This window comes from Amphiprion ocellaris, chromosome 13, assembly GCF_022539595.1.
Source record: "Amphiprion ocellaris isolate individual 3 ecotype Okinawa chromosome 13, ASM2253959v1, whole genome shotgun sequence".
NCBI lineage: Eukaryota > Metazoa > Chordata > Actinopteri > Pomacentridae > Amphiprion > Amphiprion ocellaris.
The window spans coordinates 10290084-10317338 of record NC_072778.1 but is presented as its reverse complement, the minus strand read 5'-3'; the positions used below and the strand labels follow the sequence as shown (position 1 = coordinate 10317338).

The window sequence follows — 27255 nt, the reverse complement described above, 5'->3', positions numbered from 1 at the left end:
ATCAGTGCTGACACCGTCCCAGCAGATGGCGGTAGTGAGCACCGAGGCCATTCTGAGCTGATCGAAAAAAAAACACAAACAACTACAAGAAAACCACAAAACCAAGATGGCGGTGCAAGAGACAGCATCTCAACTGTCCATGGCTCTCAAAGTCCAAGAATATCCCACCCTGAAGGTAAACAATAACAGGAACTGATGTATATCGATAGCATAGCGATTCTGCTGTCCCCAAAATACGCAGTGTAATTTGGAAAATGTGACTTAGCAGTTCATTAGATTGCGAGGGGAAGCGAACTTAACGGAGAGGCTAACGTTAGCTGAGCTAGCCTAGCCAGGTAGCTAGCGTCCATGAACTACCTGTTTTTGCAAAGCGATAGAAAAGACTGAGTAAGTCGCTAAAAAGTGTGAGCCGGTGGCAAGTTAGCCGATTGTCTGCTGCATTTGTTTGTTTTTGTTAATAGCTCTGAGTGCGTCAAGGGCCCCACAACTGTTAGCTGAAGTTTAAGCCTGCTAGTTTGGACAGGATGGTCCTTGTCAGGTTTTTTAGTTGACGCTAGCTAACCACACGTAACTTTACATTTAAGGTTCAACTGCGGTGGCAGGAAATTGATTGGCGTATGTGAACGTGTACTGATTTAATAGCTGTGTTGGTGACTGTAGGTGAAGAGACGAAATATTCATGTAAAGGATGTTATATACGTCGTGATTGGTGTTATCACTGGCGGAGCATGAGACAACATGGTTGCTGGTCCCTTCGGCAGACAGCCACGGCGTCAAAGGAATGACATGCAGACGTGATTGGCCTGCTAACGTTAGCTAGGTCGCTGTGGTGGAAACCAGCATTACCCATGTCTATCGTCGCAAAAGGCGAACATCCTGCCCGGTACGTAACGTCGAGCATGCAAATTGTGGCCGTTTGGGAGCTGGACGGGTTGAAATAGTCGGGGGAGAGCCCGTAACAACACGCTGTCAGGCAGAGAAGCGGTCCTGTGAGTTAGCGCAGTGTCATCAGATTGCTGATGCCTCTCTGCACTTCAAAATGGCCAGTGAGAGAAATCACAGGCTGCTGCCGCACACACGCACTGTTCCTCCATTCCACATAACGTTACTGCGACACCACTGCTAAAAGACGAGCTGAAACAAGTCCGGGCTGCTTCCTGTGTTCAGCCGCCTCACACAGCAAGACAGCGTCGTCGTGTAAAGCACGGCTGTGAGTACCAACGCATGGACAGCTTTTGTGTAGAAACTAATGGCATAACGTTGCCATGATGAAAAGAAGTAGGCATTTCGTGTGGCCGGCGATGTTAAGATGTCTCTGTGTGCAGAATGCATGGCCGTGGTTTGGGGATGTGTCTGTCTTTGCTTGGATGCTGCAGTAAGATGATGGGCACCATTTTAAGACAGGAGTGATGGTTATAATTGGCATCAAATGGGGTCTACATCTGTAGGAGAGCAGGGTTGATTACATTTGTAGCTCTATTGAGCAAAATTATAATTTCACAGTGTTGCCTGACACAGAAACAGAGGACGCCTCTAATCTGTAGTACCAAACAATTACATCATGTGTTGGGTATTATGCCCTTGTGGATGTCTGATCAGTGCATTCTTTGTAGAAATAGTAACCCCAAAATATATGTAATTACTCATTTACATACAAAAAGGTGTTGGCTTTGTGAACTTGTTGGGTATTAATCTAAATGCTGGACATACAGGCCCTTCACAGTCTTATGACATTGTAATGTTTCATATTTAACAAAGGGTCTGTATTCAAGGAAAGTCAGAATGATCATATAGGCTTACTATAAATTACTTGAGCCATGCAGTGATGAATGTTAATATTCTGACTATCATGAGTGAATAATGTTCACTGTTTGGAGTGAGCCTGTCAGGGTCTCTTGCAATGATCCACCTCTTAATAAATCATGAAAGACAAACGATTATACTGACATGGTGTCAGCCTCCTTGTGTCTGAAACGTGTTCATGGCTAATTTACATGTCCACTGTCAAGTAAATCAAGGTCATGTAGAAAAAGGTAATATGTCCAATTATAATATATGTAAGCTGTAAGAGCCAGTCATAGTCAAAAGTGGAATATTTTGGTTTTCTAATAATGCCCATTTTTGTAATGGATTAGTTCTCATTAAATTGCTGCCAAAGTCTTTTGCACATGCCACGCCTCCTCACCTGTTTTACAATGTGGGCCATGTAGATGATGTCGTGGTGTATAATGTGAGCAGTGTATATCATGATGTAGTGACTGTTCTCGAAATTCATTGAAAAGCTCTTAATTGATAATACGGTATATCATTTGAATGTCCATAGCTTCTTTTCACCTTGATTGCAATATTTCCTGAAAGGACCAAGAGCCAAGAAATATTGGCTAGTTTGGCATAGATGGAGTAACAGAATCTTCACCATTAGAGATTTAGCAGTTCAATATGTCCGATCAGGTATTATCCATGATATTATTAATCCACATACAATCAGTTTGTAAATGTAGATATACATTCAGTGTTGCCTAAAGCAGTCTTTCCTGCGATGGTTTTCGTTCCATGAGGCATGTGTATTTCATGTAAAAATTATCCAGTGAGCTCCAGACAGCTTTTAAATGTGAATAGGAGCACAGTAAAACCCTCAGTTATAACCCCTATAATTCGTTTGGTAATCTGTGACACAAAGCAATCATTGTTTGCCGGTCAAGCAAAACATGTCCATAGCAAATTCTGATCTTGACATACCATAAGGGGAAAGAATGCTTGAGAGGCTAATGTAAAGACAGTGTCTTTCCCGTCTTTTCCCAGGCATTGGCTATGCACATTCCTAGGCAGAATATACCTGTTTCTGCCAACAGCAGACTCAAGAATGCTTACCAGTGCATACTGATCTGTTATGTGGCACAGTTAAATCTCTGAGACATATCATCCCATTTTGGGCTTCAGTATAGTGCTGGATTTCCCAAATTCCAAAAAGATTTGTTCTGTCATGTTTGCACATTTACATAATTTTCCTCTTCAATCTTAGTGATCTGTGAAATCAAACTGACTCTACCCTGAAAGAAAAAAAAATCTTTCAATGGATCAAAGCACACTCCTCTTGTCTTTTTAAGCAACATTGTAGACAAGGAGCCACAAGAAGGTTAGAAATGCTGTTTTGCTGCTATTTCAAGCTGTGTTTTTCTTATTCTTTACGCGTTTGAACCCGAGAAACTCGCACATTCGCTACATGCCACTGTGTGTTAACTGGTAGGGGCCACATTCTTTATTCTGCTGTTTTGTTTGCTTAGACCTCTTTGTGGTCTGATTGAGGTTCTTACTCATTACTGTTGTAAAATGAATATATGTGTGTGTGTGTGTGTGCGTGTGCGTGTGCGTGTGTGTGTGTATTCTCAAATCAGTGCAGTTGATGTGTGAAAGGCAACAATGTTTTGGCCCAGATTGGTGAAAAGTCAGAGAAGGTTCTAAATCTTAGAAGTGTAGTTTTGTCATAAACTTTAAAAAGGATGAAAATTATTCAATGTGAATGTCTTTTCCCAGGCCAGTGCTGAAATATGTATCACTACTTAGAGCTGGTCACAGCATGTATTAGAAGCTATTTACACTTTAGATTGTTGGGATTATGTGTATAATGTTGATGCAAGCCGATAGAGGTTAAATTAAGGCTGTACTAGAGGGATGCATAACATAATACCAGGTAAAATTAAAAGTAATGGTGATCTGATACTGAATAGATACCAGTATCAAGGAAGACTGGATGGCAGAATACATAAGTTACAATTTTGTTATTAAAACAACCTTCTACCTTCATCAGCTCAAGGTCAGTTCCATATTGCTGAGCTGTGATGCTAGTCTGGAAAATTGTACCAAGCTGTGTACTTGCCCTTTGCCACTGTAAAACCTCTATGTCTAATGCCTCACGGTAAATGTCTTATGGGCTTGTCTTTACAGGTGCCATACGAGACTCTGAACAAACGTTTCAGAGCAGCTCAGAAGAACATCGACAGGGAGACGAGTCACGTCACGATGGTGGTTGCAGAGCTGGAGAAGACGCTGAGCAGTTTTCCAGTGGTCGACTCTGTGGTGTCGCTGTTGGATGGAGTGGTTGAGAAACTCAGCGCCCTGAAGAGGAAGGTTAGGGATACAGATGTACAAACACACCTTCACTTTTTTCTATGCTTGAGTATGTAAAACCATATGCAGCCATAGGTAACTGTAATTACTGAGTCCTTCCAGGCTGGTGAGGGATTGGAATATGAAGCTTTTCAAGATAATGTTTCTTAAAATTAATTTTCCACGCTTAATGCAAAACAAAAATACCTCAATCTTTTTCTATTTCCGTTCACTTACAAGCAACAACAACAAAATAGATCTTTGCAACTACTTTGTTATTATGAGTGGACAGATATCCTTTAAGCAAACACAGCTTTTCACATTTTCTGTTTGACCCCAGCAGAGTAAAGCTCTGTTGCCTCTGCCTCTCTGTGGTTGCTTATCTTGTGTTCCAATAAAGCTGAGCACACAATAGAGGCTTTGTCAGTGTCATATCTCTTCATTTATGTTTTAGGAGAACTGCTTTTGTGCAAAATAGAGATTACAGAGATAATCAGAGGCAACAAAACATTGGCTCAACATTGCGGGCAAGTGCAACTTTGTCAGCTTTGTTTGTGGAAAGTTTTAGTGTTTTTTTTTTTGCTGTGTTTCCTCTGTTGTTGGTACACTTAAAGGTCAGTGTTCACATTTTTGAAGGCTATGTTTGAAATCTGGCCTTGGATAGAGATAAAACAGTTTGTAGAAGGCCAGAGAAATCATCATCTTACATTATAAAGCTCTGAGGAAGACTTCATTTATGAGAAGATAAAATAGACTTTACGTTTAAGAAACTCACCCAATCCTCTGTGTATAAAAAAGCAAGTACTGGTGTTGGACCTGGTGCTTGCCTTTTCCAACACAGGATCTTACTGACCTCTAGCTGAACTTGACTGTTGTCCAAAGTTCTGCTTTTATTTCCACTGTGATCCACTTGGATCAGAGACAACTTCTGGGAATTAAATTTATCCACCTTTAGTAAGTGGCACTTAATCAAAATGGATGAGGAATAACAGACTGTACGTATGCGTAGAAAACCAGTGTTGATTGAGAAGAGGGGCAGTAATTTAACTATAGGGGAGCAGGTCAACACATTGGCACCAACAAGGCTCCTTTACTGGCAAATTTTGTACTTTTGTTATCAATTCGAGTAAAATTCATCCTCAAGTCTGTTTCATTGTCAGCACAGATACTCCTTATTTGATATTGAAAACCTGCATCCCCACTGAGACTGTTGGTTCAGCTAAATTTTAGTCACAGTCTGGTGACTTGCACATCCAATCCTCACCAATTTGTAAAATATTGCAGAACAACAGAACAAACTACATATGGGTCATTAAGCTAGTGTATCGAGATATAGCAGTATTACATCTACAAATAAGATCTCACTGCAGCCAGAGCCAACTATTAAAAGCCATATTGCTCGCTCCTGTTAACAAAAGCCCTTGACTGTGACTGTGGTTTCTTTATAGTGGTAAACCTGTGGCCTTGGTGGATAGGGTTTGTCTGCCAAGGAATGCTGCCTGGTTGGTTTCTGTACAAGGTTTTTCTAAAATTACACAAAATAAGCAATCAAAGCACACTTGTATGCTTTTTTTTCCCCACCATATGCCGACATGTTATTCAGGAGGTACTTTGAGAACAAACACCATGACTGTGTTCAAAGCTAGGGCACGCTGCACTGATTTTGCAGGGGGTGTGGGAACCTTTCCCTACAGTGAAAGTTTTCCAAAAGCAAAAAATACGATCTGTGCAAGGGAACAAAGCAGAATGAACCAGGGAACCTATGCAATTTTGCTTTTAAATGATTTAATCTGAACCAGCAGGGTGCAAAGAACAGTGAACATGGGAGATAATTATGTGCAGTTTCCTTACGCATATTTCACCTTTTCTGGCATAAATGGATCATGTAGCAGTGGGAATATAATTCTAAATTTGTGTGATCACTGGCCTTTATCTTTGTGATATGCAGCTTATTTCTGTCTTGTACCAGTTTATCTGTGAAACAGTAAACAGCTGACCAGACTTAAATGGTTGTAGAGGTTATACATTTCTTTGCCTTGGTGTTCAGGACTTGTTTGTATTTTAACACCAACTCAGTTACATGTCATAAGCATATTTAGCTTAGTTAATTACTGCTTAGATAACTTTCTCAGAACAAGTTTCAAGAAATGGGAAAACCTGAGTAATCTCAGTTTCTCTGATTTCACAATAAATGATGAATTCATATAATTAAAGTCTGTTGAACACCTGTTTTGCATTCTGTGCATTCAACTATTTTTGTAATTATCTTGATTGGACTCGATTGTACGTCCTGCAGGCGGCTGAGTCCATTCAAGCAGAAGACGAGAGTGCCAAGCTGTGTAAGCGGCGCATCGAACATTTGAAGGAGCACAGCAGCGACCAGCCGGCTTCAGTCAATCTGTGGAAGAAAAAACGCATGGACCGCATGATGGTGGAGCATCTGCTGCGATGTGGCTACTACAACACAGCCGTTAAACTGGCCAGACAGAGCGGTATAGAGGTAATTGTCTATTTTTGAAAGTCTTGTGTTATTATAAGGTCATTGTGAGAATGTAAGAGTTCTTAGAGTTCATATAAAAAAAAGTGCACATAAATACCCAATACTCTATAGCTATACCTTACATCTTCTCTTTTATCTCTAGTTGTTTTTTTTTTCTGATTCCCTATTATTTGCTTTTAGGATCTAGTGAACATTGAGATGTTCCTCACAGCTAAGGAGGTGGAGGAGTCTCTGGAGAGACAGGAGACGGCCACTTGCCTGGCCTGGTGCCACGACAATAAGTCCCGCCTCCGCAAGATGAAGGTAGTGCATTTGCAAAGGTCAAAATTTAGCCTTGTGAATCCAAAAGGTTTAAATTGAGGTCTGGCAAAAACTTTAAAACCATGTAAAAGAAAATAGATTCATGTCAACAACATTAATAATATTAAGCCAGCTAAAATTTTGTTATCAAGTTGTCAAAAAAATTTGTCTCCGTGACACGACCATATGGAGTTTTATATGGTAAAAGACATGCAAATAATTAAATTCAATTTTTTTATATAGCGCAGATTCACAACGTGTCATCTCACAGGACTTAGCATAGTAAGATGCAGACCTTATGAATTGATATGGTCTGTACCTAATACAAATAAGCAGGTAGTACCAAAACTGAACATTTCGACCATGCAGAAACACAACTTTAGACTTTATGGGTTTCATAATCTGTCCCATCAGCTTATGAGGTGGGACTTTATGTATCATTACTATTCCACTGAATTGGTTTCTGGTTCCAATGCATCTGTTGAATTAGCCCAGTACAAGTTAAAGCTTCCCATTATGTAGTGCGGAGTAGGCTTACGGTTTTTGTAGGCCTTACTGTTACTACTTTTTGTGTGACTTTAGTACAACCTGGCAGTGACACATCCAGCACTATTGTTCCAGACCTTTAATAAGTGGATTACTTTTGAACTGCTTTGCCCACACACCCATTCATCCATCCATTTTCAGATTTTTATCCTAGTCCAGGTCGTGTGTAATGATTAATTGAAGACATTGTTAGGAATTGTTGCTATTTACTGCTGGGATGAAAACCAATTAAAAAATCAGATGCAGTCCGTGCACTTGGTAATAATTTGGGCCCTGTTGTCGTTATTGCTTTTCGTTGATATATATGATACGAAAAAGAGCCATAAGTTTAACTCGGTGAACCATGTAGGGACCCAGTTATTGGTCAGTTCATACATGTCAACTCTTACTAAACGAGTCAACATTTGAACAAAACAGCACCTTGTTTTGTCCAAAACAGCCCTGTTTAGTTCCAGTTACTCTCCCTGGGTGTTTTGCTGAAGGTGGCAGCAAGTTAAAGTGTTGATCCCACGATTATCCAGTTAAACTACAACGAGTTCAAACTTGCGCAAACACATAGGAGGGGTCCTAGTTAGTTAACTTGTTTGCATTAATAGGACAGCAGAAGTTGTATTAAATTGATCTGTTTCTTGTCTACTCTGTCATAGGGCCAAGAATGGTTTAAAAAAAATGAATTGTGAATGTTTTGTAGCACTTACATTGGTATAAACTTTTGTCTCCTCCTTTGGCAGAGTTGTCTTGAGTTCAGTCTGAGAATCCAGGAGTTCATCGAGCTCATCCGACAAAACAAACGCATGGATGCAGTCCGGTATTTGACATTAATCACAACACACACATAACTGCTTCAGCTTACATTTTTAGATACATTTTCACACTTACTTAACCATTATGCCCACCAGCTCTCTGCATTTCCATATTTGAAACATGGCACGTCCTGAGTTTGTGTGTGTTTAACAGACATGCTAGAAAGCACTTCAGCCAAGCAGAAGGTGGACAGTTGGATGAGGTTCGGCAGGTGATGGGCATGCTGGCCTTCCCATCAGACACACACATCTCCCCATACAAGGTAACACAAATACTCTTTTCTAGTGGGAATGTGTACATGGATAAAATGTTATTTATTCACACCCCTGTCACGCACATTTGGCACAAATAATATTGTATAGCTGTGTAGCAGCCAATAATTTTGGCCATTGTAAATGTAATAAAGCCAGTAACGTAATAATTTATTTCCAAGAAAATGCAGTCCTGATTATGTATTATTACATAATCTGCTGCAGTTATTACATTTTCAGAGCATGTTTTAATGCTAGGCTTTTAACACAATAACTTACTACATTATTGGTTCAGAAACTTTATTACATTATTGGCAAGTTATTACGTTATTGGATTTATTACCTTTAAAATGGCCAAAATTATTACATGATTGGTTGCTACACACCTTTTTAGCCTTTTTAAAGAAGTTTACTAAAAGCCTCCCACACTGAATGGCTATAACCACTTAGGACAGAGCTGTTAAGAGACCACCCTAACTTATCATGTCGTTCAGAGGAGCTGTGTCTGCATTATATATTCATGATGAAATACATGCCTATGCAGACTGTGTATAAATCATAAACTTGACAGATGGTTTAATGTTAGCCTTTGTTATTAGTGGAAATATGCTACTGAAATACTTGCAGAATGTGCTATAGGAAGAGACCAGCCACTAGAGGGACTCTTATCTTTTGCTAAAATGAAACCCTCTTTGTTCAGACTTGTCCTTGGGTATCTGCTTTCAGTAACAGTGTTATTCTTAATTTTCATTCCCACTCAAAAGCACTCTGAGTTGCACCATGGCACCATAGCAGTACTTTATCTCAAAAAGCATTTGGCTTTATCTGCTTGGAAGGAGGACAGAGTAAGCAGACTACTGTTAAAACATTTTTGCCAGCAACATGTGCCAATGTGACAGCAGCATAACTGAGAAATTCTGCCAGTGTGTTTGCAAGGCAGTGCATTTACAGCTTACATTATTATCATAGTTGTTTCCTCAATACTGAAATCATGATTACAGAAGCTTTCCGCTACATGATGCTACTATGAAAATGCAAAGCTCCATAATAATAAAATCAGACTAAGTCACAATTTTGCCACCATTGGTTGGAGATGAATACAAAGAATTTAAATGCCATTGTAACTTCATTCAAACCGTCTGTGGACATTAGAATTGTAGAATGTCTTTGTGGTGAAAACAGTCTGGCCTGCAGCTGTGTTTGGGAAGCAGAAAGCTGTTAATCAGTATGGTCAAAACTAACATCTGTGAAAATTATGTTAACATGTGATTAGACAGATACACCAGAGCTGGTACTCTAAACACAAAGCTATGACTGATAATAACTTTAAATTTTAAGTGGAGGCCAAAATTGAGGGGTTTTTTTTTGTCATTACACGATTAAACTTCTTGTGTGACATGTTTGTCTGCATGGTGACGCTCGTGTTGGGGAGGGAAAGAGTTTAATTTCCCACAGAGAGTACACAGACCAAATCTTAGAGTATCACATGATGCATTAAAATGCTGACTTCATTTGTGAAGAGTACAGTGATTTTGGACAGGAACATGACTTGCAATTTCAATGTATCAACATCATATTAGAGACAGGCTTTTAGTCTTCATATGCCACATTCCATCATATCATTTATATGGCAAATCTGCTTTGTTGCTTTTCTGAGCACACACCATTTATTGTATGTCTATTCGTCCAGGAAGAAGGGTACCTTCTCAGTTACCTCTCTGCTTGTTAAAGTTTCTTTCATGTTGCATTTATTCGAAGGTTTTTGTGATACTTTTTTTTTTATCCAAATTGAGGTTTAGAGGATGCGTTAGGCTGCAAAGATTTTAGCCCCTTGAGGCACATTTGTTTTGTTGGGTTACATACATACAACTTAGTTGACTTGGAAAAATGGCTATATAAAAACTTTGCCTTTTGTCTCTTGTTCCTTCTGTTCCATTAGGATCTTCTGGATCTAGCTCGTTGGAAGATACTGATCCAACAGTTCCGATATGACAATTACAGACTGCATCAGCTGGGAAACAACTCCGTTTTCACTATCACCCTACAGGCTGGTCTGTCTGCCATCAAGACACCGTATCCTTTGATTCCAGTATTTAGTTACTCACCCCTTGTGATTTTTAACTTCTTAAACTATCTTAGAATGCAGACTATGGAATATTTTATTGTAAATAGAGCAAAATGCTGAAAACACACAGATGTTTTAAACCAAAGACATAATGAAAGGAGCAATCTTTTGCTAGTTTTGTGGTGTGTACCTTGTGGCTAGCAATGACTTGGTGATGGTTTTATCACGCAAAACATGTTTTCTTACATCACACCTCTGCTCATTGCTGTCTAATTGCAGGCTCAGATCACAGCAGTTGCAAAATCATAACAAATTTCAAAATGGGGTTGCATCAAGCACGTAATGACAAACTTCAGATATTCTTGTCTCTAATCTGAGACATAGAGACAAGATTTAAAAATAGTGGTGTGTTAGACTACAGGATATTTTTAGGATTATTGTGGCTGAGGGAGCAATCGGAGCAGTGAACCACCGCACGTGATATCAGTAGAGACAGGTGCAACAAGTTGCTGTAACATAAACAACATTTTGCAGTGAGGGAAGAAAACAAAAGCAGAAAGCTTAACGAGGAGCCTGGATGAGCAAATGGTTGGTGAGATGTGGCCAATACAGGCCATCTGTTCTTCAGTAAGTAATGGAAGTGAACTATCAGTTTTATTATCTGTAGCTAACATTAGTCTCAGGCACTAGAATGTTAAGCAGTGCTTGGCAACAGTGACTTCTGCTCCTGGCAATAGCGTAATAATGGGAATCATTCAGATTGTAACTCGTGAATATCAAGTGTTTATTATTACTGGCACTCCCCAACACTACTTTAGTCTGAGCCTGACATTAGGACGGTGTCTTCTGAGACACCATCAATAATGTCTTGCAGTGAAAAATATGTTCCCTAAAGTACATTGTGATCCTTAATGCCCATGTCCATTCCAGTCAGTGCTACAAGGAGGACGGTACTTCTAAAAACCCAGACTGCCCAGTGTGCAGTAAATCTCTTAACAAGTTGGCCCAGCCTCTACCTATGGCCCACTGTGCTAATTCCAGACTAGTCTGTAAGATTTCTGGGGAGGTCATGAATGAAAACAACCCTCCCATGATGCTGCCTAATGGATACGTCTACGGCTACAATGTAAGTACGCTGCAACATGCCAAGAATACTTTGGACTGTGTAAAGCTGTTACTGTTAATGTGAAATCCTTTCAACCCTCTGAAAACGGTGCCATTTCTGAGTGTTTATTTTTCCCTTGTCACATAAAGTCACTTCTAAAAACATAGAACAGCCTTGACTAGAAGTAGAGACAACTCAAAAATACCTTCCATGCAATGTTAGTTATTCTTTAGTAAACCATAGAAAAAGAGAAAAGGCATAAGTTTATTTTTTTATTTGTTCAACTGAACAATGAACATGTACAACAGTATTCCAGGTGTCTGCAGATGTTACTAACCCTTGAAATGAATAGTGGTTCCTCAAGCTATATATATATATTATTCTACTTACATTTTGAAATTAGTTTCCATGCTTGTCTTCTGTCTGCCCTGTAGCATGTAGTCCAGCCCAGTTTAATCAAAAAGTTCCCCAAATTTTTCTCATGTTTCAGTCCAGCTACAGAGCACAGGATGTTCTGTTTTTACACAATCTGGTACAAATAGTTCATTTTGGCAAATTTTTAATGAGATGCGTAGAATAAATCATTTATCAGATTAAACTGAAAGTCACACAGGATAGTTCAGGGACTGTCAGAAAGTTAAAAAGCTGACAATATTTTTCTGGTTTCAGTTTCTGACTTTGATAAATGCTGGGGTTTTTTTGTTGTTGTTTTTAAATATCATGCCTCGCAAAACCTGCCGGGGGTTCATGGCGTTGAAATGCAGAAACAACAAGACTTAACAAGTCAAAAAAACTGTAATGTTTGATTTATTATTGTCTCCCTGTTATCTTTTCCAGTCCCTTCTGTCCATTCGCCAAGATGACAAAGTGGTGTGTCCTAGAACCAAAGAAGTCTTCAACTTCTCTCAGGCGGAGAAGGTCTATATCATGTGATCACTCAGGTGATACAGCTGAGTGCGACGAGATCAAATATGGGTCGTTGTCCATCACTTGTGACCTGGCCTACTCAGAGCCAACTGTGGAGCTGTGATCCAGTGCCCCTCCACCCCCTACAGACATACCCAAGATGCCCTTCAACCCTCCCTGCCCCTCTTCCCAATAAATGATCAGCCCACCCAGTTTCCCCTTTCCATTTGATCTCACAGAAACTGGGCTCTTCTCCTTTCAGACTCTGTTTTAGATGTGGCTAGAAGTCATTTGATCTGATCCATTCAAGCACATGGACTATCAACATTGTCATTATCTTACAGGCCTTCACTCTGAAGATTAGACACTAGAGAAGAGGACTGATGGGGTGAAAAACTGCTAGGTAGATGTTTGATTTTACTACAACAAAATAAATAAAACCAACTTGTTGAGGTTACTTTGACTTTTTTCCTTTTACTAGTGATGTTCCTTTGTTACTTCAATAACAAGTGGCAGAGATGTATTTACTTGCTGCATTAACCAGATTAACACAAGATTTGGGCAATTTTCTAAACAACCATGGCTGCCTGTTCACATTTCACAATGTGGTGCATGCTGTCAACGTCCTTTGTCTTCTAGCCATGTTTCTGGGGGGTAAATTTGTTAAATGCTTCCTTTAAACTGCCTAACTTCTGAATTTTATCCTCCCCTTGACTGAAACTGGAACCTAGTTTGGGGTGCCATAGGCTCCTTTTCAAATGTAAATATTAGATAGGAAGTGATCATCCTCATTTATACATTCGGGAGTTTTAGGGACAAGTTATGGCAACGAAGATTAACCTTCTGTGAAGATTGCTGTGTAAACTGAACAAGTTTTTTCTTGGGTGTTACAAATCTGATAAAGCCTGCAGTATCCTCAAGTTAACTGGTTCAGTATAATTTTTCATTTCTGAAAAACTTTATAGTTTCACAATTGGTGATATTGGTTATGGGGTGTTTTTTTGTTTTCTTTTTTTAACCATAATGAAATTTACACTATATTCAAACACGAAAACCATCTCTAATGTTTTTTTTCTTCCAAATGAACAAACTGTCTTCCTTTGTTGTGTGAGAGATTTGGTCTTACCTTCATTTCAGGCAATGCTTGATATTTATTTTGTTTAAAAAGGAAACCCTGGGTGATTTGTCAATTCAACATTGCACATAGTTTTAATTTCATTTTTTTCATTTCCCAGTGAAGAATGAGATAACAAAGGGAAAGACTGTGCTTATAGTTTTTCATTCTTGTACTCTGCCTATGCTAAAGCTGCTCGCAGCACCAAAACTACAGGGTTTACGAAGCATCAAATTACACCAGCTTCACCATCATATCATTTAGTTCCAGGCACATGCCTACCTTTGTTTAAGACATGGTTAAAACCTCCACAACACTGTTTGTTTACCAGTACTGCCTTTCCTAACAAAGTCAGAAGGAAATTCTTGTGGCCATCTGAAAACGTGGCTCATTCGAGCATCCTTTATGACTTTCAAACTTACTGTAGATGATGGTATGTAATGTGAATAAACAGCAGTAATTTTGACTTCATTGTCAACGAATGCATAACTAACACTGAGCTATAACCCTGAACACCTATTGAACGCAATCCAAAAAATGCAGATTTATGTTTAACATGATCAGTTTGTGGTCAGTCGTTTCTTCCATCTGGTGTTTATCGATAAACTAAGTCGCCTCATTTGTGTCCATCGATGATTTGGAACTGTATCTGTGCAAACACAGACTGTCCTGTGTGCTTGTGTTGGTAGAATAGAACTAGGGATTGTTTCATGAGCAATATGTCTCATAAAGATTTCAGCGAACTTTGATTTCAGTGTTTTTTTCTTTGCAATGTCTGCTTTGCTCTGTGGGCTCTAACATCAGCATTACCATAAGGTGTGGCAGGTGTGAGGAGATGAACGAGCAACTGTGACTCTGTTGACATGGAAATTCAACCAAGTGATGCGTCTCTCACCTGAAACTCTGGCTCTATAGTTCTGGAGGTCAGCATTCAGTTTGGGGGTGTTTCTTTGGTTCAGCAATGAAAACCATGCTTACAGATGGTAATGTTCTGCATGGTTGGTATTCACCTGCAAAGTGGATTTCACGGCAGTAAAGAGACAGAAGATCAAACTGGGCAAATCTAATTAGGCAGCACAGTTGAATCTGATCTTACACTGCTTTGGCTCAAACCTTAAAAAAACACTTTTGTAATAAGACACTTTTGTGTCACAACATAGTGACCATAAATCAGCCACTTACGAAGTGTGTTAGTGCATAGAAATGGGCAACTTTTAAGATTAGATTCATTTCCTCTTTAGTTTGTAAATGTAAAATACTGTAAAATCCATAATAGTTTGCACATCTTGGCTTACCAACACTAAAAATACATATACATATTGCGATAACAGAGGAGAAAACAGCAATTCCTCATTTTTCACCCAAAATTTCATCAAAAAATACTGTTTTTCAACCTGGCTCATGATTTTTTGTTTTAGTAATTAATGAGAATTATCCATCCATTATCTATACACCGCTTATTCCTCACTAGGGTCGCGGGGGGTGCTGGAGTCTATCCCAGCTGACTCGGGCGAAGGCAGGGGACACCCTGGACAGGTCGCCAGTCTGTCGCAGATACACATATATAGACAAACAATCACTCACACATTCACACCTACGGGCAATTTAGAGTAATCAATTAACCTCAGCATATTTTTGGACTGTGGGAGGAAGCCGGAGTACCCGGAGAGAACCCACGCATGCACAGGGATAATTAGGATTTCTTGTCAGATGTACCAATACCAGCAAATGCACCGCAATGATTTAGCCTTTAGGAAAGTAAAGGTAATACCAGATGCACTGGCCCTGATTTTAAGGATCACATATATCATACCTAAGGAACGATTCTGACCTCAGTCTGAGTAGAGCATTCTAGTGAAATTAGATATTTGATAACAGAACTGCAACAATGAATATACTAGTCAACTAATTTGACAGTTGATTAATTTGTTTCAGTATTTAGTTTTTTAATGTAAAAAGCCAAAATTCGCTTTTTCCAGCTTCTTAAATGTATATAATTTCTAGTTTCTTTCCTACTTTGTGACGGTAAGCTAGATGTCTCTGGGTTGAAGACATTTGTCATCTTGGACTTGGACTGATTTTTTTTTTTCACCATTTTCTTACGTTCTAGAGACCAAATAACAAATAAGATAATAATTGAGAATAAAAATAATCGTTAGTTGCAGCGATAGCAGATATTAGGTTCAAGAACGTCAGTCGTGCATATTTTAGATTTCATATTTAGAATGCTAGAAATATCAGAGCAATGAGATTTTATTTTGATGTTGAACATGACATACAATATATGTAAGTGGGACAAAAGCTGTCCTCCCCAAAGGTAGCGCGTCAAAAACACTACACTAAAGCAGTTTTGAATCATTTATGTAGTATTTTATAACCATTGCCGTTGTTTTATCATGTAATTTCATACGTTTTAATCAAAATATCGGCTGTCCTTATTCCTACAAATGAAAGAATCATACACAGCCTATGGTGAGAATGAAGGACCTCACGAGGCGGGGCGACCTTCCGCTGCTGCTTCGTCACAGCTCGTCCGCTATAAAAACAGCCTCCTTCCTCCTCCTCCGCCATCTTGAGATCAGCGCATTGTTGAACTTGTCTGGTGATTATCAGCTCGTCTTTATTCGAAAATGAGTGACCAGCTTTGTAAACTTTTCGTCGGTGGACTCAACGTGGACACCGACGACGATGGCCTGCGCAAGCATTTTGAGCAGTACGGTACCCTCACCGACTGCGTTGTCGTCGTGAACAAGCAGCTGCAGCGGTCCCGCTGCTTCGGCTTTGTAACCTACTCCACACCAGAGGAGGCCGACGCTGCAATGGCGGCTAGGCCGCACACCGTCGACGGCAACGCGGTCGAGGTAAAGCGAGCTGTGGCCAGAGAAGACGCCAACAAGCCCGAGGCCCTCGCTAAGGTGAAGAAAATCTTCGTTGGCGGCCTGAAAGACGACATTGAAGAAGAACATCTGACCGAATACTTCTCTCAATACGGTCAAATCGAGAAGGCCGAAGTCATCTCGGAGAAGGAGACCGGAAAGAAACGGGGCTTCGGCTTTGTGTACTTCACCGACCACGACGCAGCCGATAAGGCGGTTGTGGTCAAATTCCACACCGTCAATGGACACAAGGTTGAGGTAAAGAAAGCTCTGACCAAGCAAGAGATGCAGGCAGCCAACAGAACCGGTATGGCGCCGAGGGGAAGGCCTGGTAGAGGCATGAGGGGAAATCAAAATGGCTACGGCAGGGATTATGGCGGAAACTACAACTACGGAAATGGCGGAGGCTACAACTGTGGCGGATACGGAGGGTACGGCGGACCCTATGGGGGCTACAGTGACCAGGGAAGCGGCTATGGCGGTGGAAACGGCTACAACGAGTTTGGAAGCGGCTATGGCCAGCACTCTTCTGCATATGGCCCCATGAAAGGGCCTTTCGGCGGCCAGAGGAGCGGTGCTCCGTACACCAGAGGCGGCGGTGGTGGCTACCCGAGGGGGGGCTACGGCGGCGGCTACTAGATGAGACTGCAACGCTGAAAGCAACCAGCCCACCCCTTGCCACCAATTACTCCCAGCCAGGATTTGGACGCCAAAACTCAAAGTCAGTAACGGGGCGTCTGCCGTGCAATCCTACCATGGCAGAGATACGGACAGAGACCCCCTTATCATAATGAAGACCTCAAAAACCCAAACAGGTAGGAAGGTCACTTCCCAGAACACCTGATAATAACGAGCAACAGTTGTTGCCGTTCAACTAGGACACACAAACGAAGAATAACACAGCGATTTCTTTTTTATGTAACCACGCCACTGGCGTGTAGTTGTCGTTTAGAGTTGAATTATTTTTTATTTGCGTTCAGTCGTTGTTTTGAAATTTCGATGTAGGATTGTTTTGCTTACAAGTTCTGATTATTTTAATATTTGCATTTTAAGCAGTTAGATTCGACTTTGTTTTCTGGATTAAATTTAGTGTGATTTCATTGTATGAGGATGAGAAAGCATGTTATGTGGTTTTCATAGCTATGTCATTCTGATATAAATTTGTGTAATTACTTATTTGGGTCATTCAGCAAGGCGGGAACGTGATACTGCAGGATCCAGTTTCCTTGTTTCCTTCCCCATTACTGTATTCAGATTCCTCGCGCATAGTAATAGTTTCAATCTAAATATTGTTTCATTTTCACTACCTGTAGCAATATCTAATGTATATTGTATACTTTCATGTCTGCAGAACAAAACCTACTGTTAAAACACTTTGGTATGCTTATGTATGTTCATTTTAAATAAAACATTATACCACTTAGCTTAGTTATTTTACTTATTTAACCAGGCTTCCTCAAGTTCATCCACAGGTTTATAAGACATCATCTTGTTCTTTAGTTACATGGCATCATTCCCACAGTTTATTCCCTTACTCTCAGGTGGGTGAAACACAAAATGGTTGTAGTCTACCCACAGCCAATGCATGTAGGCTTTGTAGGGTGTGACCTTTTGTTTTAAAGTTGTGTTATTTTTTTTTTTAGATACTGCTAATATGACTTAACATTTTTCTTTTACATTTTTGAATACATATCTATATGTCGACATGAGGGCTCTGATATTTATCTTTGATTATTCCTACATTTAGGTGTTCTTACTCGTATTCCAGTAGGCTATCCCAGCCAAAATAGCCGTAGCAGTTTGTTTGTAGGCTACATCAGGACCCTGTTGATTACCTGGGGTCGATTGTGATAGGAGTCTGAAATATCTCTTTAGGATATCCACATCCAGCAAACTAGGTATGTAAATCAACCTGTCTTCACTCTGTGTTGGTCAACAATGTATGGAATATATTTGAGATGGTACACAAGTGTGCCATTATTTAATCTTAACTTAACAGCTCAATATAGCTAAACATTATATAGCTAATTTAAAATAAAAATGGGTGGGGTGTTAATTTGGTCTGTAATAAACTTAAGTGGGTGCAAGGGGACCCAAATTTTGTTCCACAATTTAATACAAATAATGGAACAAATAGATTGGCGTCTCCTCCAGAGAAATCATGCTTGGTCCAGTTTTTCACTCTGTTTTTCTTCCATCTCCTCCAGGTTGCTACGGTAACCTGGGCGCCAGGACATCACCCCGAAAACGCTGGGGTGCGTGTCTCCACGCTGACTGGGGACCGGAGAGTGGTTGTGCCTTCTCCCCCTCAGGTGAAGTCAGTTTTCACAAAGGATTCCCCAGTATGGTCAAAAGCACTTGAAAGAGTCAAACATGGTTGTCATGTCAAATGTTTTATGAAGATATGTTGTTTCAGGATTGTGGGGACTTTGATCACACAGTATTCTCATACTTTCTCCTTCCCATTCATCAGTATGTTTTCAACCAAAACACTTGTTGGAGGTTTTCAGCCGTCTTGGTCTTGTGACCCTCTATGCAGTCTTTCCTTTTGTAGGTTATTTGTCCTGTTGGACTCGGGATTGATTTCAGCCCTAGTTGTGGTGGTTCAAATCCTACTGGCTGATGCAGGAGCCTGAGATGACATACACATTACAGTTTCATCCCAAGTCTTCAGTCTCAGACTTTGAACATCCTTTTGCATCAACGGTGACCAAATAGAAGATGAACCTTGATATTGGAAACCACTGACTAAGTGTCTAGGAGAAGAAATTTTGATACTGTGGGTTTCAAAGCACAGTATTTTGGTATTCTTGTTATTAAAGGTCTACAGAGATTTCCAATTCCATGAATGTGTGCATTTACTCAAAATATTTTTTATGAGCAGGGAAAACCAGTCCTGAATATTTAACCGTTTGAACTGTTATACATGGGCATCATAAAAAGGTTTTGAAATCTTCATCTACATTTAAGGTGCAACTGACATACTGTTACCTGCAGTCTTTAAAAATACAGACAGTGCTCCTACATGCTGCTTATGTTGGAAGTATGTTATTCATGTACCCGCCGGTAAAGGTGCCATATGGTCTGCTTGCACACTGGGTCTATTCAGTAAGTACCAAAGAAATTACAGCAGTTCAGTATCTACATTTTGATCCCTGTACCTTAATGCAGTTTGTTAATAATTCATTGAGTTTTGAAAGGCCGCGGAATGAATAGACCAACCAGCAAATGGTGGTGTGGATTTGTCTTCAGAGCATGTTTTGTACAAATTGTGTTTAACATTTTAAGCAATTGGGTCATTCAAGATGGTCACACTGCTAGGCATTTATTTTAGCCATTTAATGCATCTTAAATTTGCATCATGCTCTGCTGGTGCAAAGAACACATTCTGAAGCGGTGTTCTTTTTTTTTGCCAACATTTGCAGAGATTTGGCTGCAAGAGTTTAATCAGGAGGCAACGACAGGCCAGTAAGCAGCATGTTGGAGGCGAACACAAGTTTTTGTCCTTAAATCTTAAAGTAAATACGTTGTTAATCAGGTCTGTGTGCATCTTAGTGGGCTTTATTCTACTGACTTTTACCACTAATTGAACCAAGCCATAAAAGATAAAGATAAAAACAAAAAAGCACAGGAGAGCTTTATGGATAATCTCTGAATTTTTAAGTAATTCCAAGCCTGATAATTTACCTTTAGTTGGTAAGCACAAAGTCAAGTGTAAATACAGTGCTCATGCCTTACCGGTAATTTGTAGTGTCGTGTAACAGGAGGAAGCACAGTACTAGAACAACCCTGTCTGAGGTACTGTGATGCTATTGGTCCGGTGTGGCATAAATTGGTGTGACAAATGTTAAGTAATGCTTGACATGAGTGTAAATTTTATTGTGTTCTCTTGTTACCTTTTATAGGATGATGTTTGCTTGACGGTTTCTGATCACCCCCTAGGAGGAGGACACATCTCTTATGCTGGACGTGTTTTTTATGAATCCACAATAAATTTATATATTTTGATATACCAAGGGAGTTGTTATGTTACTTTTTTGTATTGACAGTTTGGTTGCATGCCTGACCTGGTGATACGTCTCACAATGAGTTTGAAAGAAGGTTGTCAACTGGTTGCGCTGATTATTTTCATTCTGTCGGAGAGAGGAGGTTTGCAATGGTTGATAGCTTCTGTCTTTTTTTGCAGCCAGGCTGGAATTGTATAAACCCTGCTTGGAATATGTTTTGGGGCCTTTCAGTGCTTCAAATGTTAGGTGCTGGTACATGCAGCAAGCTTGGCTGAGCTGTGGTAATATCATGGTTTTTGCTTTCTTTGGTGGCTGCAAAGGATTTGTAAATATAAGGCCTAAATTACATGGTTTCTAAATCTCAATGTACAAATCACACATTGAAGGTGTTCAGTATATTCACTGAACATTTGTAGTGTTTGAAATTTTGCACAGTTAATATCTGTTAAGTCTTCTTTCTTGTTTTTGTAAAGCTGCATAATTAGGCAAGATGGCTGCCTGTAGTTCTGTGCAATATTCTGAAAACACCTGGAGGGTATGATGAGCCTTTTTAAATATATAACAAGCGTAATGATAAATGGGAAACAAATACAAAAATTCTGTTTGACTATCCTCAAAGTATTCACTCAGCTGAAGTCTACATATGCAGAATTTGGGAGAACCGCCTTTATTTTCTGCTGCATATGCCTAGAACATTTTCCAACAAATGTCAAAATTTAAATGTAAGTATACCTTTTTTAGATGTTAATTTTGTAACTATTCAATTCTGTTTTCATCAAACTCTCGACATCATTGAAAATGATTTCCTGAGATTTATATATAGGTTGAATAATTCATCTTGACTAGTAAGATTGACAAAAATGGCAGATGTCTTTTAAGGAATAATACTGGTCAAAACTCAAATTCAGGACTTGTCACATGTATCAGATTCCAGTTTGGAATATCTACAATTAAATTGCGACTAGTATCTTAGTTTCTACCCCAAACAAAAGTCCTGCAGGATGTCTTCACTTGGAATCATAACTAGAAAACTGAATTGAAACGGAAAAAAATTCTTACCAGTCAAAATGTAGTTACAGATAACTGCAAAAATCATTTTTCAGTTAAAAGGGCTTGACAGTTGAGGGTGCATAATGTCACATTGTGGGCCAAACTTTAAAAAAAATAATAAAAATACAGGCCAGACACAACAGGGTATCTTCTGAGTTTGTAGAATTTCTATTCCCAATGTGGCACATTGAAAATAAGGAGCTCAGTGTTGCTTTGTGCTAAATATAAACCACAGAAAATACCTTCTATTTCTTGATAAGGCCTTGTTAAAAAAAAAAAAAACTGTTCCGACGTGGCTAATGGGAGCTGCTACAATGCATAGTGACTAAAACATGTCATGTTGCAACATAAAATGTGCTGTAGTCCCGTGGGCTAGTTTTTTTTTCAACAGCCTAAAGGGAGGGAACTGAGATTTATTATGAAATGCTAACCAAAACCACCGAGACAGACTTTTTCTCAGCCATTCTAGAAACTCCCTCATTCTTAAAGTAAAATAAATGAATTTCACAGCTTATGTTGTGTTGATTTGTAGTTTCCCTAACATGTATCTTCCATATTTTCTTGCTTTATTGGTTCACTACCGGTATGACCAGTTCTCTGACGTAATGAATAGTGAGGGTGTTAAAGCACTGTGAAGCCGTAATTTTGGACATAGATACCTGGAAAAATATGTTTTAATCGAATCCTTTCATCAGTTTATGTTACTAGCCGTCACGTGTTGAACATTACGGCACCGTCATACACCGGTGGTCCGTATTTTCCCCAAATGTGTCATATTGTATGGAAAACTGTCGTCTAATGTAATGATAAGAAGCTAAGTGTAGTGAAACGCTAAATTTTAACAAAATGCCTTTTGATTGATCACTTGATGGCTGTCGTATTCAAGTAGTCATTATCTAATCAAAATATCAATCTAATCAAATAGGTCGTGTGATATAAGACAATGAAATTAATCGGGCCACATGTTTACGTGCTTTGTGTTGTATTAGAACAAAACGAACGATCACAAAGGTCGAAAATCACGTTTTCCCTCGCTTACTCGGGAATTGAAAATACGATTTCCGACGCGACGTGAAGGCAGCATGCTGTGACTGGCCGGGCTGCGCTTGTGGGGGGTGATTTTTTTCAAGCTGACCAATCAGCGAAGGCAACGTCTTACGAAGGCGAGCGAGTCAAACGGCCCGCCCTGACGTCGTTCATTGAAGAAGAAGAGGGACTGTCTCAGCACACCATCCTCACGAGAAATTCAATCATGACGGCCAAACTTTGCAAGCTTTTTGTCGGGGGACTGAACGTGGAGACCACGGAAGATGGCCTCCGCAAGTATTTCGAACAGTTCGGGGCGCTCAGCGACTGCGTGGTGGTGATGAACCAGCAACTCGGCCGGTCCCGCTGCTTCGGCTTCATCACCTACTCGACGCCGGAGGAGGCCGACGCAGCAATGGCGGCTAAGCCACATGTCGTCGAAGGCAACAACGTGGAACTGAAGAGGGCCATAGCACGAGAAGACGCCAACAACCCGGACATCCTCGCCAACGTTAAGAAAATTTTCGTCGGAGGCGTCAAAGACCACATCGAGGCGGACAACCTGACCGAGTACTTCTCCCAGTTCGGCGTGGTGGAGAAGGCCGAGATCATCTCTGACAAGCAGACCGGCAGGAAGAGAGGCTTCGGCTTTGTCTTCTTCGAGGACACCGACTCAGCCACCAAAGCGGTGCTGACCAAATACCACACCATCAACGGGAACAAGGTGGAGGTGAAGAAAGCTCTGACCAAGCAGGAGATGTCCACCGGCGGCCGGGGAGGAAGAGGTCGAGGGAGAGGGATGCAGAACTATGGCGGCGGAAGAGGAGGCGGCGGCTACGGAGGAGGCTATGGCGGCAATTACGGAGGCGGCTACGGCTATGGCGGGGGTTACAACGGTGGTGGAGGAGGCTACGGCGGCTACGGTGGGGGATACGACGAATACGACAACCAGATGGGGGGAGGCTACAGTAACGGTGACTTTGGCGACGGCTATGGACAGCAACACTCTAATTATGGAGCCGTGAAGGGGGGCAACTATTCCTATAGGAGCGGGGCTCCTTACAACAGAGGCGGCGGCGGAGGAGGATACGGCAGGGGTGGTGGCGGCTTCAGCGGAGGCTATTAGTGGCTCCTCCAAATTATCTTCATGGGGAAATTTCTGATTGAAACGAACTTGAATTCACACACACTCACACACATTACACAAGCCCAGGTGCGGGGTCTTTTGTTGAGTTAAAGGGAGCAGTGCCCATCACCCACACGGAATGAATGAGACTGTCCCCTGGATCCCAGCTGCCCCCACCCGGAACCCATCTGTCCTCTTATTCCACACATTATGGACTTTACTACTAGGAGTTGTGAATTATTGAACTGTATTTTGTTATGTTGGGGGAAAGACTTGTTTTGAACCATTTGTAAAGCCGTAAACCATGTCAGTCACTGCTTCTCAACTCAGAATTGAGTTTGTCTGTCTTGCAAACCAGTCAGATGTGTCTGTTATTTTTGCATCATGAACTCAGGGTTTTAAGTGAAGTTGGTGGCAGTGTCGGGCAGCATGGGACTCGATTGCTTGAGTTTCTTGATCTTAAAAAAAAGAAAAACAATTTCGTGACAAAGTATTTTTTAGAGAAATGTCACGAACTGTTTTGGTAACTGTAAATTACTTTTTCCCACTTTCCCGTCCCATTGCATTTTTTTATTTTTTATTTTTTTTGGTTAGATTAAAACAGTTTGAAATTCATGTGTTCAGTTCACCCCTATGTTTTATTCTGCTTTTATTAAAGTTTTTAATGTTTTGAAAATCTATCTAATCTCGCAGTCTTAATTCAAATGTTACACTTTCAGCAGGTTCTGCATTAAAATCAGCAATTTTAGTTTGAATTATCAAGGTATCTGTAACCTGTTTAAGTTCCTGAAGCTACCACCAGGAGGGAGTGTTGCCTGTAAATGCCAGCATCTCCAGTCCATCGGCCATTTTATACTGGTAGTTGTAATTTGGGGCTTGAGCAAGATCATTATATGCATCACCAGAAGCACTACTTCATGATCTCTGCAGTCTATTGAAAACTAATGGGAGCCAATGCAGAGTGAAATGCATATTGTTTTTAAGTGAATCTGTGTGGCGGAGCAATTTTCAAGGGTATATCCTGATGATTACTAACTTCATATTGCACTGAAGAAGTCCTTTCTCTCTCTTTTTTGAAGCCCCGGTTATGTTTCATTGCATTTGGTAAAGTGGGTTCCTGAGATTGCAAAACTTCGGTTACACTTAAACAGGTTTTTCCTGAAGATCTTGTTTTGTTTGCCTTCATAATACTACACACATGCAGCCAGGTGGTAAATGATATTCAGTTGTTTTTTTCCAAGTTAGCCAATGTTGTATGGGGTTAAAAAAAAATAAAATAAAATAAAAAATCCCATTAAATTTACCAAATTGTCAGGAATCTAAATACTTCCTAATTGGCATGTACCAGTCATGAATGTAATAGTGGTCTCTAACACTGTAAAAATAAAAGGGATGAATTTTATGCAAACATTGAGTTTTTCTGGGGAGAAGCAGCTGTACTGGCAGAGAGGAAGAAAAAGGGGTGAGCTCTTACTTTTTCCTTCTTTTGTGGACATAAACACATCTAAAGTTTGGATTATTAAAAAAAAATTTGAAGTGAAACTGATCGGCAGTATAGTGGATTTATTTATGTATTATTTTGTAGAACAATTTTGACTGATTATTTGTATTTTAACAATTGAAGGTGTAAACAAGAAATGAAAAAAAGGGAAGGTAAATCGACAAAACTTGAAAATATTAAAATAACAGAACCATAGCAGTTCAATTTATGAATGAAATCCTTGATTTAAATGAAGATTCCATGTTTCATTTTGGTAATATTTTACAAACTTCACTTTCTTGAACCTAAAACTCTCAGTCCTAATAGACACAGGAGGCCAGAGAGGGGAGCTAGACTCATGATCAACTGTCACTTTAGCTAATTAGGTTAAAAAAAAAAAAAAAAAGAAAGAAAACTTCAAAGAACAACAACAAAAAAAATTAAAACATTTTGCATGGGCATCTTTCATTTTTTCACTGCAGCATCAGAATTAGTTGCTGAAACTAGTTTCTTTGCTGTGCCAAGATCCTGGTTATTGATCTATCATTTAGCACACTGCACAATCTGTTTGGACATTGTTTGCCATCAAATTACCCACAACCAGCACAGTATAGCTGAAATAATCCTTATTTCACGTCACAGATTTATCAAATACAACTTTTTAATAGGAAGATTACAAAGTAAAAACTATGTATGGTTGCTGCACAATAATACATGCTCACACAATTTTGCTTTGTATAAAAATTCGAATGACAATAAAGCTCTCTTAATTTTTCTACAAGACATACAAGGAAAATTAGCTAATAAAGCAGAACCAACCTTAGAGAGAATTGTACTCCTGAATGAAACTTGAGAACAATCCTTCAACTCCTTTTCATGTAATAAACAATGAGCCCAAGTAATTTAAGGTTAACAATATATATATATATATATATATATATATATATATATATATATATATATATATATATATATATATATATATATATATATATATATATATAAAAAGATCCACATTTGAACCACACTTATAGCAATATGAATCATCTTCAGCAACTATGAGCAACTATGATTTGCATGCTTTGACTGAGTTCTGATCTGCATAACATTCAGTTTTTAAATCCCTGCAGGATGCATTTTCTTCCTCTTTAGGTCTAAATGATGAATGGGAAGTTCCAGAAATATGTTCCATCACCCACTCGAACATGAGCTGAGGGTTATCTGATCCTTACAGCACCAGGCTGAGACTGTCTCCACCAAGGTAGAGGGAAAAAAAAGAAATACACACTCTAAGAAAGTACCTAAAACCTGTGTCTATCCCAACTGGGCCTTCATGAATTCATCAAAGAGATCTAGAAAATAGCACAGCATCCAACAGAGAATAACAGAAGAACAAGTGGAGCAACATTGTCATCCCTCGTACGGCTGGTATACCTGAGAAACTCAGTCAGATTTTCTCCAAACACTACAGTCTGGTGGACTTCAAGTTCAGCTACACTCTGAGACAAATATTGGTTCACCCTAGGGATAAAATGCTCACACTCACGCTTAGCAAAATTGTATATGCAGTCAAATGCAGTGAGGAGTGCACAGACCTATAGTGGTGAACAAAAATTTACATACGCTTGGTAAGACCATGTATACCATAGCAGTCTTAAGTTTCTATTGACTCCTACACCTCCTAACTTTTTATGCTGAAATCATTGAAAGACATGCATCTTTATTACAGAAAACAGTCATGCATTTTGGTTATTTTATAGATTTATTATAGGTATTCTAGAAATATGACATGATCTGCTGGGTCAAAAATATGCATGCAGCAATGCTAATATTAGGTTTAACATCCTTTGGCCATTTTCATCTCAACTAGGTGCTTTTGGGAGCCATCTACAAACTTCTGGTCGTATGTCTGACCACTCCTCTTGACAGAATTGGTACCGTTAAACTAAATTTGTTGGCCTTCTGACAAGGACTTGTTTCTTCATCATAGTC

At 39.8% G+C, this 27255-nt stretch overlaps 3 protein-coding genes across 4 annotated transcripts; all 3 read left to right on the top strand.

Moving 5' to 3' along the window:
- Window positions 1-51: 51 nt before the first annotated feature.
- maea (macrophage erythroblast attacher, E3 ubiquitin ligase) lies at window positions 52-14447 on the top strand. Of its 2 annotated transcripts, none has more exons than XM_023288232.3 (9): window positions 52-175; window positions 3946-4128; window positions 6404-6607; window positions 6788-6910; window positions 8185-8261; window positions 8411-8519; window positions 10448-10581; window positions 11504-11699; window positions 12516-14447. In XM_023288232.3, the coding sequence occupies exons 1-9, from the start codon at window positions 107-109 to the stop codon at window positions 12609-12611; spliced, it is 1191 nt and encodes a 396-aa protein (XP_023144000.1). In that variant the 5' UTR covers window positions 52-106; the 3' UTR covers window positions 12612-14447. The 2 variants fall into 2 exon arrangements, with proteins under 2 accessions (XP_023144000.1, XP_054872871.1); XM_055016896.1 differs by lacking the exon at window positions 52-175 and adding an exon at window positions 1190-1210.
- A 1812-nt stretch (window positions 14448-16259) lies between these two features.
- LOC111580474 (heterogeneous nuclear ribonucleoprotein A0-like) lies at window positions 16260-17553 on the top strand. The gene has a single exon (XM_023288229.3). It carries the CDS (start codon window positions 16329-16331, stop codon window positions 17211-17213), a length of 885 nt encoding a protein of 294 aa, XP_023143997.1. The 5' UTR covers window positions 16260-16328; the 3' UTR covers window positions 17214-17553.
- A 5262-nt stretch (window positions 17554-22815) lies between these two features.
- On the top strand, window positions 22816-24463 carry LOC111580477 (heterogeneous nuclear ribonucleoprotein A0-like). The gene has a single exon (XM_023288233.3). The coding sequence runs from the start codon at window positions 22884-22886 to the stop codon at window positions 23781-23783; it is 900 nt and encodes a 299-aa protein (XP_023144001.1). The 5' UTR covers window positions 22816-22883; the 3' UTR covers window positions 23784-24463.
- The last annotated feature ends 2792 nt before the right edge of the window (window positions 24464-27255 follow it).